Source organism: Pantherophis guttatus, chromosome 11, assembly GCF_059756535.1.
Source record: "Pantherophis guttatus breed Tessera chromosome 11, ASM5975653v1, whole genome shotgun sequence".
Classification (NCBI taxonomy): Eukaryota; Metazoa; Chordata; class Lepidosauria; order Squamata; family Colubridae; genus Pantherophis; species Pantherophis guttatus.
The window spans coordinates 23,688,455-23,701,228 of record NC_142073.1 but is presented as its reverse complement, the minus strand read 5'-3'; the positions used below and the strand labels follow the sequence as shown (position 1 = coordinate 23,701,228).

Here is a 12,774-nt window from a genome sequence, read left to right as displayed (position 1 = left end):
TTTAGGCCCGCTGTAAAATCACCATTTTCTGGATTTAGGGTTCCATGTGAATGACTCAAGTTTGCAGACTTTGCAAAGTGTATTCTCAGAGGGAGAGGTGAGGAAGTCCAAAGGCACTGGAGACCCACTCTTAAAATAGCCAAAGATCCTGTTAGGCCACACCTGGAACTTCTAACTTGCATCAGGTATCTCCTCATGAGGAATTGCAATTACAACCAGGACAACGATTAAATCAAGTATGGCAGAATCGGGACCTCAGAGGAAAGTTGAGCAGGAAAGGCAACGCTCATATTACCTTCTCTTGAATTTGATCAGTTAAGATTCCACCCAGGGAGTTCCTAGGCCACCATTCTATCTCTTGGTTAGCCTAAATCTTTACCAGCCTAATTTTTTTTTTTTTAAAAAAAGTTGCATATAGGTAGTCTTTGACTTATGGCCACAATTGAGTCCGAAATTCCTGTTGCTAAGCGACACAGCTGTTGAGAGTTTTGCCCCACATTATGACCTTTGGGGTCACAGCTGTTAAGCGAATCACTGCAATTGTTGTTAGGAACATGGTTGTTAAGTGAATCTAGGTCGCCCATTGACTTTGCTTGCCAGAAGGTCGCCAAAGGGGATCACGTGACCACGGGACACTGCAACCGTCATAGTCACATGCCAGTTGCCAAGCATCTGAACGTGGATCACGTGACCATGTGAATGCTTCAGCAGTCATACGTGTGAAAAATGGTCATCAGTCACTTTTTTCAGTGTCATTGCAACTTTGAACGGACACTAAATGAATGGTTATAAGTCAAGGACTACCTGTAATACCATACTTATTATATTATATTATATTAATTATATATTATATTTATTATATTAATTATATATTATATTATATTATATTATATTATATTATATTATATTATATTATATTATATTATATTAATTATATATTATATTATATTATATTATATTATATTATATTATATTATATTATATTATATTATATTATATTATAATTATTATACCGTGTTTCCCCAAAAATAAGACTGTCATATTTTTTTGAACCCTGAAATAAGCGCTTGGCCTTATTTTCAGGGAGGTCTTATTATTTTGGGGCGCGTGGAACAAGACAGGGCTCCTCTTGCCGTCTTACCTGATTTCCAGCTCTATTTCCCTAACCCTAGCCAGAGGAAATGGCGGGGACCAGCTGTGAATGCAGTTAAATATTTTCGGAGAGGGCTTATTTTCGGGGAAGACTTATTTTAGTGCATGCGCTCAAAAGCCTGATTAGGCTTATTATCAGGGGATGTCTTATTTGGGGGAAACAGGGTATTATTATATTATATTATATTATATTATATTATATTATATTATATTATATTATATTATATTATATTATATTATATTATTATATTATATTATATTATATTATATTAACTTATTTGATTCTTTTATTCGTTTTATTGTTTTAAATGAGGTTTTATAGTCTGTAAGCCACCTTGAGTTGCCATGGGCGAAGAGGCGGCAATATGAATTCAATAAATAAATAAATTCAATAAATAAATTACATACATACATACTCTGGAGAGAAGGAAGCCCTTCTTCAGACTCATGGTTCTCCACTGTTGTTTCCAATTATAAGAAGTCCTCGATTTACAACGGTTCATTTAGTGACTGTTCAAAGTTACAATGGCACTGAAAAATGTGAGGTATGACCATTTTTCATACTTATGACCTTTGCAGCATCCCCATGATCATGTGATCAAAAGTCAGCTGCTTGGCAACCAGTTCATACTTATGACCTTTGCTGTTTTCCAGGGTCACGTGATCCCCTTTTTGCGACAAGCAAAATCAAGGGGGAAGCCAGATTCACTTAACAACGGGGCTGCTAACTTATCAACTGCAGTGATTCACTTAACAACTGTGGCAAGAAAGGTCGTAAAATGGGGCAAAAACTCACTTAACCAATGTCTCGCTTAACAACAGAAATGTTGGGGCTCCATTGTGGTCGTACGTCGAGGACTACCTGTACTGCCAACCCTTAAATCAAGAGCAAACATTTTGTCCCAGATTTGGAATACTGGAAGGCCTGTTCTGAACATTTGCACAAAATGCTTCCCTTGCCACAGCAGGTGCAACCAGGCATGAAACTGTCAGAAGATGATAAATGCTCCCCCTTCATCCTTTAACCTCACAGGTTACCTCAACTTTCTAGCTTGATGGATGCAGTTCCAAGTAAAGCACTGGTCATTTTTATTGTTTAAGGATGCTTACTGCCCCTAAACCAATTGCTTCTCAACTTCAGCAACTTTAGAATGTGTGGAGTCAACTCCCAGAATTCCGTCACCTGCATGTCTGGCTAGGGAATTTTGGGAGTTGAAGTTCATACAGCAGGGGTGTCAAACTCAAGGCCAGATGTGGTCCGCAGAGTGCTTCAATCTGGCCCACAGGGCCATCCTGGAAACAGTGAAGGACCGGCCTGTGGTGCCTCTGCCATCAAAAACAGAGCTTGCGAGGGCTGCACACGAGCTCCGTTTTTGCTGGCAGACGGTTGCAGGAGGCCGTTGCAGCTGAAAACGGAGTTCGGGAGCCTGTTTTCACTGGCAGAGCCCTCAGGCCGCCACAGGCACCCCTGACATGAGTGACGTCGAGCTGGCCACGCCCACCCTGGTCACACACACCCCCAGCCCCCCCCTCCCGAGGTCAAGTTTGACACCCGTTCTACAGGATGTGTAGCTAAGGGATTCTGGGAATTGAAGTCTATACATCCTAAAGTATTTCTGGCTAAGGAATTCTAGGAGTTGAAGTCCATATGGTATATCTCACAGTTGTTGAGGTTGAGAAACAGAGCCTTAGAAGACTCGCCTTCCTATCCAAGTCCAGAATTACGCAATTATTTATTTTTTTTAAAAAATTGATTTATATGCCGCCCTTCTCCGGAGACTCAGGGCGGCTTACAGTGCGTTAAGCAACAGCCTTCATACTTTTGTATATTTTATACAAAGTCAGCTTATTGCCCCCACAAACTGGGTCCTCATTTTACCTACCTTAGAAAGGATGGAAGGCTGAGTCAACCTTGAGCCTGGCGAGATTCGAACTTACTTTAATTGCAGACAGCTGGTGTTAAATTACAGTGCTTAGTCTGCAGAGCTATCCAGGCTCCTGGATAGCTAGGAAAATATGGTTTTCCAGCCCATCCAGCCCCAAGCCAAGCCAAGCCAAGCCGAGCTTCTGCCCTGTACTTCAATCCCAGGTTATACAAAGCCAACCAAGTGGCGGGTTATTCTTGGGCCTGTGAGGAGGAGCAGACAGTTAGCCAAGGGCGGCAGGAACACAGCACACAGTACCGGGAAGTCGTTAATCGCTTGTATGGACCAACGCCGTCTGGCAGAGCAAGGAGACATCTGTGCATGAGAATGTTACGCCCGGAAGAAGGGAAGGAGGAGGAGAGCCGTGGAGAAAACAAGAGAAAGGAAGAAAAGAACATGCAGCTGAGAAACTCTGGTTTTTAAAGGACTTGGGAGGCCCCAAAGCTGCAGAGAAGTAAAGCATGACCCGGCTGGAGACATTCCCCCCGCTGCTGTTCCTTTTCAAGGAAGCAAAAACGGACAGGGTTGACCCCCCCAAAAAGGCACCCTTTGATGGTCCATTGTCCCAGGACTAGACCTACCGATGGATGGAAAGGAGGGAACTGCAATCCACCCAACTGTTTGGAGGGCATCTGTTTTGGGTGGCTTAGTTTTCCCTTTGCAGGGAATTCGAGAAAGAGGAGCTGCTAAGATTAAACCCCCTTTTCCTGCAAGTTCATCTGTGACCTCCTTGCATTCCTTTTTAGTCGGACCAAGGAATTCAGAACTTAATGACGGGCCATTCGGAGCTGCTTCCACAGAGTTAAGAAAAACATGCACAGGGTTCGTTCTCAACGGAGTTCGGAGTTAGTAGTCCTGCTCGCTAATCACTGTGGCTCTGAATTTGCCCACTGGGCCACAACTCAGCTCAGGATGGAGCCCCCCCTTCCCCCCCCCCAGGTTCCAGTGCTTTGTGTTCCCAGCCAAGCCATCTTAGAAGGCAGATACAGTCAGAAGCAAAGAAAGTTATCTTTCCAGACCATTTTATTGACTTCAGGCAACAGAAGCAATGATTAGATAGATAGATAAATAAATTAAAGGATGAGCTACTATCTTCCTTTCCATGCCTAAATGGAGTTCAGATACAGATACAGATTAACAGAGTTGGAAGGGACCCTGTACATCATCTAGTCCAACCCCCCGCCCACCAGACCCTACACCATTTTTGACAGATCTCCCCCTGACTTACAGATTAGGCCAGTGTTTCTCAACCTTGGCAACTTGAAGAGGTGTCAACCAACCCACCGAATGATGAGAATTGGAAGTTCACACCTCTTCAAGTGGTAAATGAGCAAGTTTGCATTAGGAGTAAACTCGTTAACTGAAGATCTTACAGCAATAGCACTTAAATTTATATACCGCTTCATAGTGCTTTTTACAGCCCTCTCTAAGCGGTTTAGAGTTAGCCTCTTGTCCCCAATAATCTGGCTCCTCATTTTACCAACCTCGGAAGGAGGGAAGGCTGAGGTCAACCTTGAGTCTGGTGAGATTCGAACTTCAGCTAGCAGTCAGCTGAAGTAGCCTGCAGTACTGCACTCTAACCACTGCGCTACCTTGGCTCTTAGGATCATATGGGTAGAACTGCAGGTGATCCTCAGCTCCTGCCATTCTCTACATTTTATGGCTGCCTGGGGTAGTCATTTCGAACCTATGACCTGCGTATCAAAGCTGACATACCACAATGTTTTGGGAGACACACCTATGTTCACCAGACACTCTACCACTATCCTCATCCTGGTTTTGTGCAGTTGTGCAAGAGATCCATTGTGCTCACATGGCCTCTGGGCCCCCTGAAAATAAGTGTGAGAACAGACTCTGCTTTTGCATGATTTTTGGAGGCTGCGGAGGCCACGTGAGAAGAGGATGCACCTTTGCATTCCTCCAGAGCATCCAAACATCCTTTGAGAACAGGTGTGCTTTTATACAGTTTTGGGAGGCTGTGGAGGCCATGGTGGAGTATTCTCCCAAGCCGCTTCAAGAACGAAGGCCTCGTGCAACCCAGACCAGCCTTGGGTAAGGCACAGGGGCTTGTCAACAGAATACCACTTTAAGCTAAGTAGGTAAGATGACACCCCTTGGGCACAAGGTGGCCTTTCTGAGTGGCAGCCGAGGTGCCAGGGCTGAAGTCAAGGGCTGAATGTAGAGCTGAAGGTTTCCTTCAGCATTCAGCAGATGCTCAACACACTACAGTGATTACAGGAGTATAGAAAATTGTCTCAAATACTACTACCCCCCCACTCCGCCCCCCGAGACATTTCTCTTGCAGAAGATGGCATCTGGCCAAAGCTGTTGCTCTTTAGCTGCCAGCTTTCAGCAATGCCTTCCATGTCTTCAACATGCCCTTGCATTATCAGCTAAAGCAGAGGTAGGGAATTATGGCCCTTTCGTGACTTGTGGACTTCAACTCCCAGAATTCCTCAGCCAGCCATGAATTCTGCGAGTTTTTTTGTTTTTGTTTTAATTTGATTTATATTCCGCCCTTCTCCGGAGACTCAGGGCAGCTTACAGTGCGTTGTATATTTATACAAAGTTGTATATTTATACAAAGTCAGCTTATTGCCCCCACAAACTGGGTCCTCAATTTACCTACCTTAGAAAGGATGGAAGGCTGAGTCAACCTTGAGCCTGGCGAGATTCGAACCTGCAGTAATTGCAGGCAGCTGGTCTTAATAACAGTGCTTCTGTCTGTTGAGCTATACAGGCTCCTTGTGAGTTGAAGCCCACAAGCCATAAAAAGGCCCATAGTTCTCCACCCCTGAACTGAAGCAAACCCCAAATCAGAACTCTAAAGAAATTTCTGCAAATTTCCCTTTTTGACCTCATTTGTCTTAGGACAGCTCAGCTTCAAGGTGTCCCAAAGGTGCTTTTTCTCCCTAAAAGGCAACTTGTCAGATCTGCCATCGTAACCACTCCAGGCCTGCTTCACTTTGATGGCTCTGAGGGGGAATGGGGGGGGGGATACAGGGAGCAGAGACGTCGGGAACCAGATGTGCCAACCAGAGACAATGGTTGAAAGACCCAAGGACACAGGCATGGGAACAATACAAACACCCACCAAAGAGGAGACAAACTTTAAAACGGTTACCAAAACACCTTGTTTGAATATCGTTACATATTCACAAGATGACCAAAGGGAGAAGGGCCTGGGAAAAGGGAGAAGCACTGGGTTTACGCGGGAATATTCAGATCCGGCTTTGCTTATGCTGTGACCACTTGGCTTTAGTATAAAATATACCTTTTGCCACAAATGGAGTCGAGGGTCTTTCTTTCCTAAACGCCCAAGCTGGGACAGACATGACACAATTGGATTTTCTTTGGGGTTTTTCTCTTCCCTGAAAACATGTCACTTCTCATCCAAGAAGCTTCTTCAGTTCTAACTAACTTCCATTCCCCACCAGTTGGTTAGAATTGAAAAACGTCTTGGATGAGAAGCAAAATATTAAAAAAAAAAACAAAAAACAAGGAAGTCCAGTTGCCTTTTGGAAAAAGCACCATAACCTGGATGATTGCAAATCTCCATAAACATTCAGCTTCAAGGCCGGTTTTTTTTCCGGCCACGAGAGGTGACCTTCTCTCTGTCCTATCACAAAGAGTCCTGTTAAAGGAGGGTCCTGCAGCTCCTAAGACAATGTGGCTATAACTTCCTAGCTATTGCTGGAATCTTTGCTGCACAAATGACCTTCAGGTAATTTTCTCTGAATGTTTGCCCTAAATAACTGTCTAGGGACACCTAAACAATAATGACAGTAAATGGAGCTGTTCAGTCTAAGAAGTCAAAAGGTGCAATTTTCTACCTATTCAAGAAAGGTGTTTCAGACTTTGCAACTGAGACGGTCTGAAGTGCCTGCAATCCAAAATGGAGGGCATTCTCCAGCCATTAGGATCCAGCAGGACCAATGCTGAGAAACCTGCCAGGTGTGTGTGTATATCCTCCTGACCAACACCCACAAAATCCATAGTTGACAGGGATCACTATAGAAGTGCGGGCACTGCCCACCCTGGAAAAACACGGACAAGACCTCCACACAATGGAATTTTCCTAGCAAATAAAAACCTAACAACTGGACCCCAATAAGGAAGCGCCACTGCACTGAATTAGCACTTCAACGAGAACTACAGGTGGTCCTCGACTTACAACCACAATGGAGCCCAACATTTCTGTTGTTAAGTGAGACATTTATTAAGCGAGCTTTTTTACGACCTTTGTTGCCACAGTTGTTAAGTGAATCACGACAGTTGTTCAGTTGGTCACACGGTCATTAACTGAATCTGGCTTCCCCATTGACTTTGTTCATCAGAAAGTCACCAAAGGGGAAATCACCTGGCCCTGGGCATCGTGCATCTGTCATAAATGTGAGCCAGTTGCCAGTTGTTTGAATTTTGATCACGTGACCTTGGGGATGCTGCAATGGTTCGAAAAACGGTCGTGAGCCACTTTTTTTCAGTGCCGTTGTAACTTTGAACGCTCACTAAGCGAACTGTTGTAAGTCGAGGACTACCTGTAGCAGCCTGCTGTCTGTCTGACCAATCCAGCTTATTGAAGTAGAATCCTTCAGGATCACAGGGGAAGCCCCTGGCCACTCCTCAAGAGCTGCTAGAAGAGTAAGGGATTCCAATAGGCTTTGCTGAACCAGCCGGAGTATCGGGCAAGGAGTATCCATCGGCTGTGGGCTTACCCTCTCCTTGTAGTAGAAGGAACTGATGGAGACCTGCTCCTTTTCACTACGCGTGGGACTCCCACCGTACAACCGCAGGTTGCCAGGGTTCTCTGTACGGATCTTCATGGGCGTGATGAGGCCACTGTGGTAGGCCGACAGGGCTGACAAGGATCTGAATAGAAGGGAAGAAGTACTGGTCATTCTTCAGTCAGATGCACCCTCCTTTGCAGAAAAAAAGGTTTGAACTATCCTGAATGCACAGAATGCCGCAGATATGAATATCCACCCAGAGTATCTTTCCTTGATGGAGTATTTCAGCCTTCCCCACATTGAGATCCTTCATGGCATTACAGTCGGCATCCATGGTATAAGTCTGTAGAGATTCTCAGTCCTCCAGGTCATGGTTGCCCCAAAGGTGCTTTTTCAGGAGGCAACTGGACTTTCTTGGTTTTTTTTGAAGATGTTTCGCTTCTCATCCAAGAAGCTTCTTCAGCTCTGACTGGAGGGTGGGGAATGGAAGGATTTCCAGAGGGAAAAATTGCAGACTACAGGAACCAGGAGCACTACTCAGGTGACCCCGAGGACACAGATAAACCTCCAAGTCCTTCAAGGACCCTCTAAAAGGATGCAAATGACCAGCTGTCTGCAAGGAATATCAATCCTTCCATTCCCCACCATTCAGTCAGAGTCTGAAGAAGCTTCTTGGATGAGAAGCAAAACGTCTTCAAAGAAAAAGCAAGAAAATGCAGTTGCCTCCTGAAAAAGCACCTTTGGGACTTCCATGGTTGGACTACAAGACCTCCAAGGTCCCTTCCAGCTTATTCTATTCTATTCCAACTAGGCCAACAGCTGTGATGGCCTGAAGATATTATGCCATTAAAGACATCAGCCCTGTTCTCTTTTGTGGCTATTCAAATGGTGAAGACTTGTGCATTACAGGTAGTCCTTGACTTACAACCGTAACTGAGCCCAGAATTATGGTCCTAAGTTATGCTACTTGCTAAATGGATTAGTACATGACTGATTTCACAACTTTTTTTTATTGGCATCACAGTAATTGCTGGCCAATCATGGTCTTGTGAACACTGGACGCTGCAAACGGCCCTAAATTTGTGGGTTGCTTGCTAAGTGGAGCTCTGGTGGCTCAGCAGACTAATTAACATCCACTTACATCTGCTGCCTGCAATTACTGCAAGTTCAAATCTCACCAGGCTCAAGGTCGACTCAGCCTTCCATCCTTTCTAAGGTAGGTAAATTGAGGACTTAGATTGTGGGGGCAATAAGCTGACTTTGTATAAATATACAAAAGTATGAAGGCTATTGCTTAACTCATTGTAAGCCGCCCTGAGTCTCCGGAGAAGGGGCAGCATATAAATCAAATTAAAAAAAAAAAGTGCCCAAAATGCAATCATAGGAGTGGGGCAGATGGGGGGGGGGGGAGGGAAGACTGGTCATCAAAAATTCAAACCTGAGTCATGAGAAGCCCTTGGGAGGTCTGTTGTACCTTCTAACAGTTGCTAAGTGATCGGTTGTAAGTTGAGAACTAGCTGTCCCCATTTCATGGTTTGAATAGTCTTTGGTGCAGGAAGATATTCTTTACAAAGGGAAGAAAAATTCCTTAGGGTATTTCTGGTAAGAACAGGGTGGTTTTTTTTTTTTTTTTTTTTTTTTAATTTGATTTATATGCCGCCCTTCTCCGAAGACTCAGGGCGGCTTACAGTGCGTTAAGCAATAGCCTTCATCCTTTTGTATATTTATACAAAGTCAGCTTATTGCTCCCACAAACTGGGTCCTCATTTCACCTACCTTAGAAAGGATGGAAGGCTGAGTCAACCTTGAGCCTTGGCGAGATTCGAACCCTGCAGTAATTGCAGGCAGCTGGTCTTAATAACCAGCTTAATAACAGGGTGCCTTAAGCCCCTGTACTACCAAGGCTCTTTCCACTGCTGTGTCAAATTTCCCAATGCATGGCTGCTTTTGCAACAACAGTTATGCACCAATTGTTTGAAGGCCATGGCAACTGATTGTGAAGGGCAGTCCCTTTTTGTGTTGAATACTGTTGAATAGAATAGAATAGAATAGAATAGAATAGAATAGAATAGAATAGAATAGAATAGAATAGAATAGAATAGAACAGAACAGAACAGAACAGAACAGAATTGGAAGGGCCCTTGGAGGTCTTCTAGTCCAACCCCCTGCCCAGGCAGGAAACCCTATCCCATTTCAGACAAATGGTTGTCCAATCTCTTCTTAAAAACTTCCAGTGTTGGAGCATTCACTTCTGGAGGCAAGTTGTTATTAATGGGTTGAAGTTTGAAGGTTGAACTTAGCTATTTTATCTCGTTCCATGCAAAAGCTTATGACTACACACGCAATAAAAAGGGTCTGGATTTCATACATTGCCAGAGAAAATTTTGACAAGAGTTAGGGTTGCAAATCCGGTCGCATTTTTTCCCCCCCTAATGAACCAATTTAATTAAAAAGCCTAAGCTTTTATGAGCTGCAGCTCACAAACGCTCATGCCTTTTAATTAAATTGGTGGGTTGGAAAAGATGCAACCAGACTCTTCCACTGAAGTTAGTTCTGCCTTCTTACAGCTGGGAAGGTCTGTGAAGGCTGCTGTCTGCCAATACTTGATGCTTACCGCGGTGTTGGTTCAGTAGGTGAGGCCGTACGGTGCATCGTCATTGGTCTGGTGAAGTATACCAGGTACCCTGAAAGAATCAAGAGAAACCTACACTGAAAAAGTTTGCCTTGAATGGAAAGAGAGACCCAACAGCCATTATTCCATGCACAAATTTCAGAAATGTATGATTCATTTACTATTTTAAAGGAACCAGGTTTGTTCATCAACAGTAAAGGTAGTTCTTGATTTACAACAGTAATTGTGCCTGGCAATTATGGTCATAGGTCAGGACCACTGTAAAGTAGGTTGGAGCTAAGGTTTATGATGTTTTTTTGTGGAGGTTGCTATGCTAACGCAACAAACCCATTGTTTGCTGTGTGTTGGTTTTTGCCAGATCTCTCGGTTTCCAGCAAAACCATCGTAAATCACAGTCATTTGTCTGTAGGACACTACAATTAGGGACAGTGGCCGAGTGCCCAGAATATGATCATGTGACCATGGGGGGGGGGCAATGTTGGAACTTGAAACTGGGTCATAAATCCTTTTACAAGGGGGATCTTCCAAAGTGGGGGGAGAGGAGGAGGAAGAATATTCCAGAAAATGGTGCTGGTCAAACATTGGTGGCGCAGTAGTTAGAATGCAGTACTGCAGGCTAACTCTGCTGACTGCCAGCAGTTCCAGGCTCACCGGCTCAAGGTTGACTCAGCCTTCTGTCCTTCCGAGGTGGGTCAAATGAGGACCCAGATTGTTGGGGGCGATAGGCTGACTCTGTAAACTGCTTAGAGAGGGCTGCAAAGCACTGTGAAGCAGTATATAAGTGCTATTGCTATTGCCCTCCCTTCCTTCCTTTCCTCCCTCAGCCTTCCAGCCTTCCAAGGTGGGTAAAATGAGGATCCAGATTGTTGGGCTGACTCTGTAAACCGCTTAGAGAGGGCTGGAAAACACTGTGAAGTGGTATGTGCTATGGCTATTGCTATTGCCCTTCCTTCCTTCCTTCCTTCCTTCCTTCCTATCTTCCTTCCATCCATCCATCCATGATGGGCAGTGGCTAGAATACAGTATTGTAGGCTGACTCTGCCCACTGCCAGGAGTTCGATTCTCACCAGGCTCAAGGTTGACTCAGCCTTCCATCCTTCTGAGGTGGCTAAAATGAGGACCCAGATTGTTGAGGGCAATAGGCTGACTCTGTAAACTGCTTAGAGAGGGCTGCAAAGCACTGTGAAGCAGTATATAAGTGCTATTGCTATTGCCCTCCCTTCCTTCCTTTCCTCCCTCAGCCTTCCAGCCTTCCAAGGTGGGTAAAATGAGGATCCAGATTGTTGGGCTGACTCTGTAAACTGCTTAGAGAGGGCTCTAAAAGCACTATGAAGCGGTATATAAGTCTAAGTGCTATTGCTATTTCTGTAATACTGCCAAAGAAACTACAGGATGCAGTAATCAGAATTCAGGCTGACTCAGGAATGTTTTATTTTGTGGAAGAAGGCAAATTTCTGGATTTCTGAACTTGTAGCATTAGAGCAGGGTGTCAAACTCGTGTCCTCACGTGACGTATCAGGACTTTTTCCCCCTTCATTAAACCGGGCAGGGGCGAGGCCACCACATGATGCATTCGGCCTGCCGGCCGTGAGTTTGACCCCCTGCATTAGAACAATCGCTGGTTGTAGAGAAGCTGTAACAACCCAGCAACGGACAGCTCCCTCTTTCTGATAGAAAAGTTGAGACAGGACTTCCGGCCACTGTCCTTCTCTTTTCTATCTTCCTAGAGCTAAGATTCAACTCACCTGCCCCACAGAACCTCGCTCCAGAGGTTCGAGGAAAGGGAATATTGGAATCCTGATAGGAGCCGTAGGCATTGGAGACCCTCGGAAAGGTTGGCAAAGCCGGCGTTACGGAATTCGGGAGCGCATAGGGATCAGTGGAGGAGCTGTCTTCCTGGTTCTGAAATGACATGGAATTAAGACACTCAGGGGGTCTTTCCCCCCACTTAACAGCAACCTTTTTTTTTTTTATTGAAAAAGTTTTACAATTACATTTTCTCCCCAGTTTCCCCCCCCAACCCTCCCTAACCTCCCTAACCCCCCCTAACCCACCCCTCCCCCCCGGACTTCCACAGAATATAATCCAAATCAAAATCCCCTTTTTATAAAACTTGAACCCCTCCACCCCCTGTATATTTTTCACATCTTCACAAAATTCAAATATTTCTATCTTTATATAATACTTTCAGTTAAAAGCTATCTGATATTTCCTAGTTTGATATTTATTCTGCACATAATCTATCCACTTTTTCCACTCCCATTCATAAGTCTCTTGTGAGCGATCTTTTAGATATGCTGAAATCTTCGCCATCTCTGCAAAGCTCCACAATCCAGAC

General features: G+C 44.5%; 1 protein-coding gene across 3 annotated transcripts in view; it reads right to left on the bottom strand.

Annotated features, from left to right (window-relative positions):
* Positions 1 to 12,774, bottom strand: part of WDR59 (WD repeat domain 59) — a 78,385-nt gene that overhangs the window by 21,883 nt on the left and 43,728 nt on the right. For all 3 annotated transcript variants that reach the window (XM_034425539.2, XM_034425541.2, XM_087877107.1), the window contains 3 exons: positions 12,182 to 12,338; positions 10,419 to 10,488; positions 7,793 to 7,946 (listed from right to left, as the gene is read on the bottom strand). In XM_034425539.2, the coding sequence (XP_034281430.1) occupies positions 7,793 to 7,946; positions 10,419 to 10,488; positions 12,182 to 12,338 (381 nt within the window). The remainder of the gene's footprint in view (positions 1 to 7,792; positions 7,947 to 10,418; positions 10,489 to 12,181; positions 12,339 to 12,774) is intronic.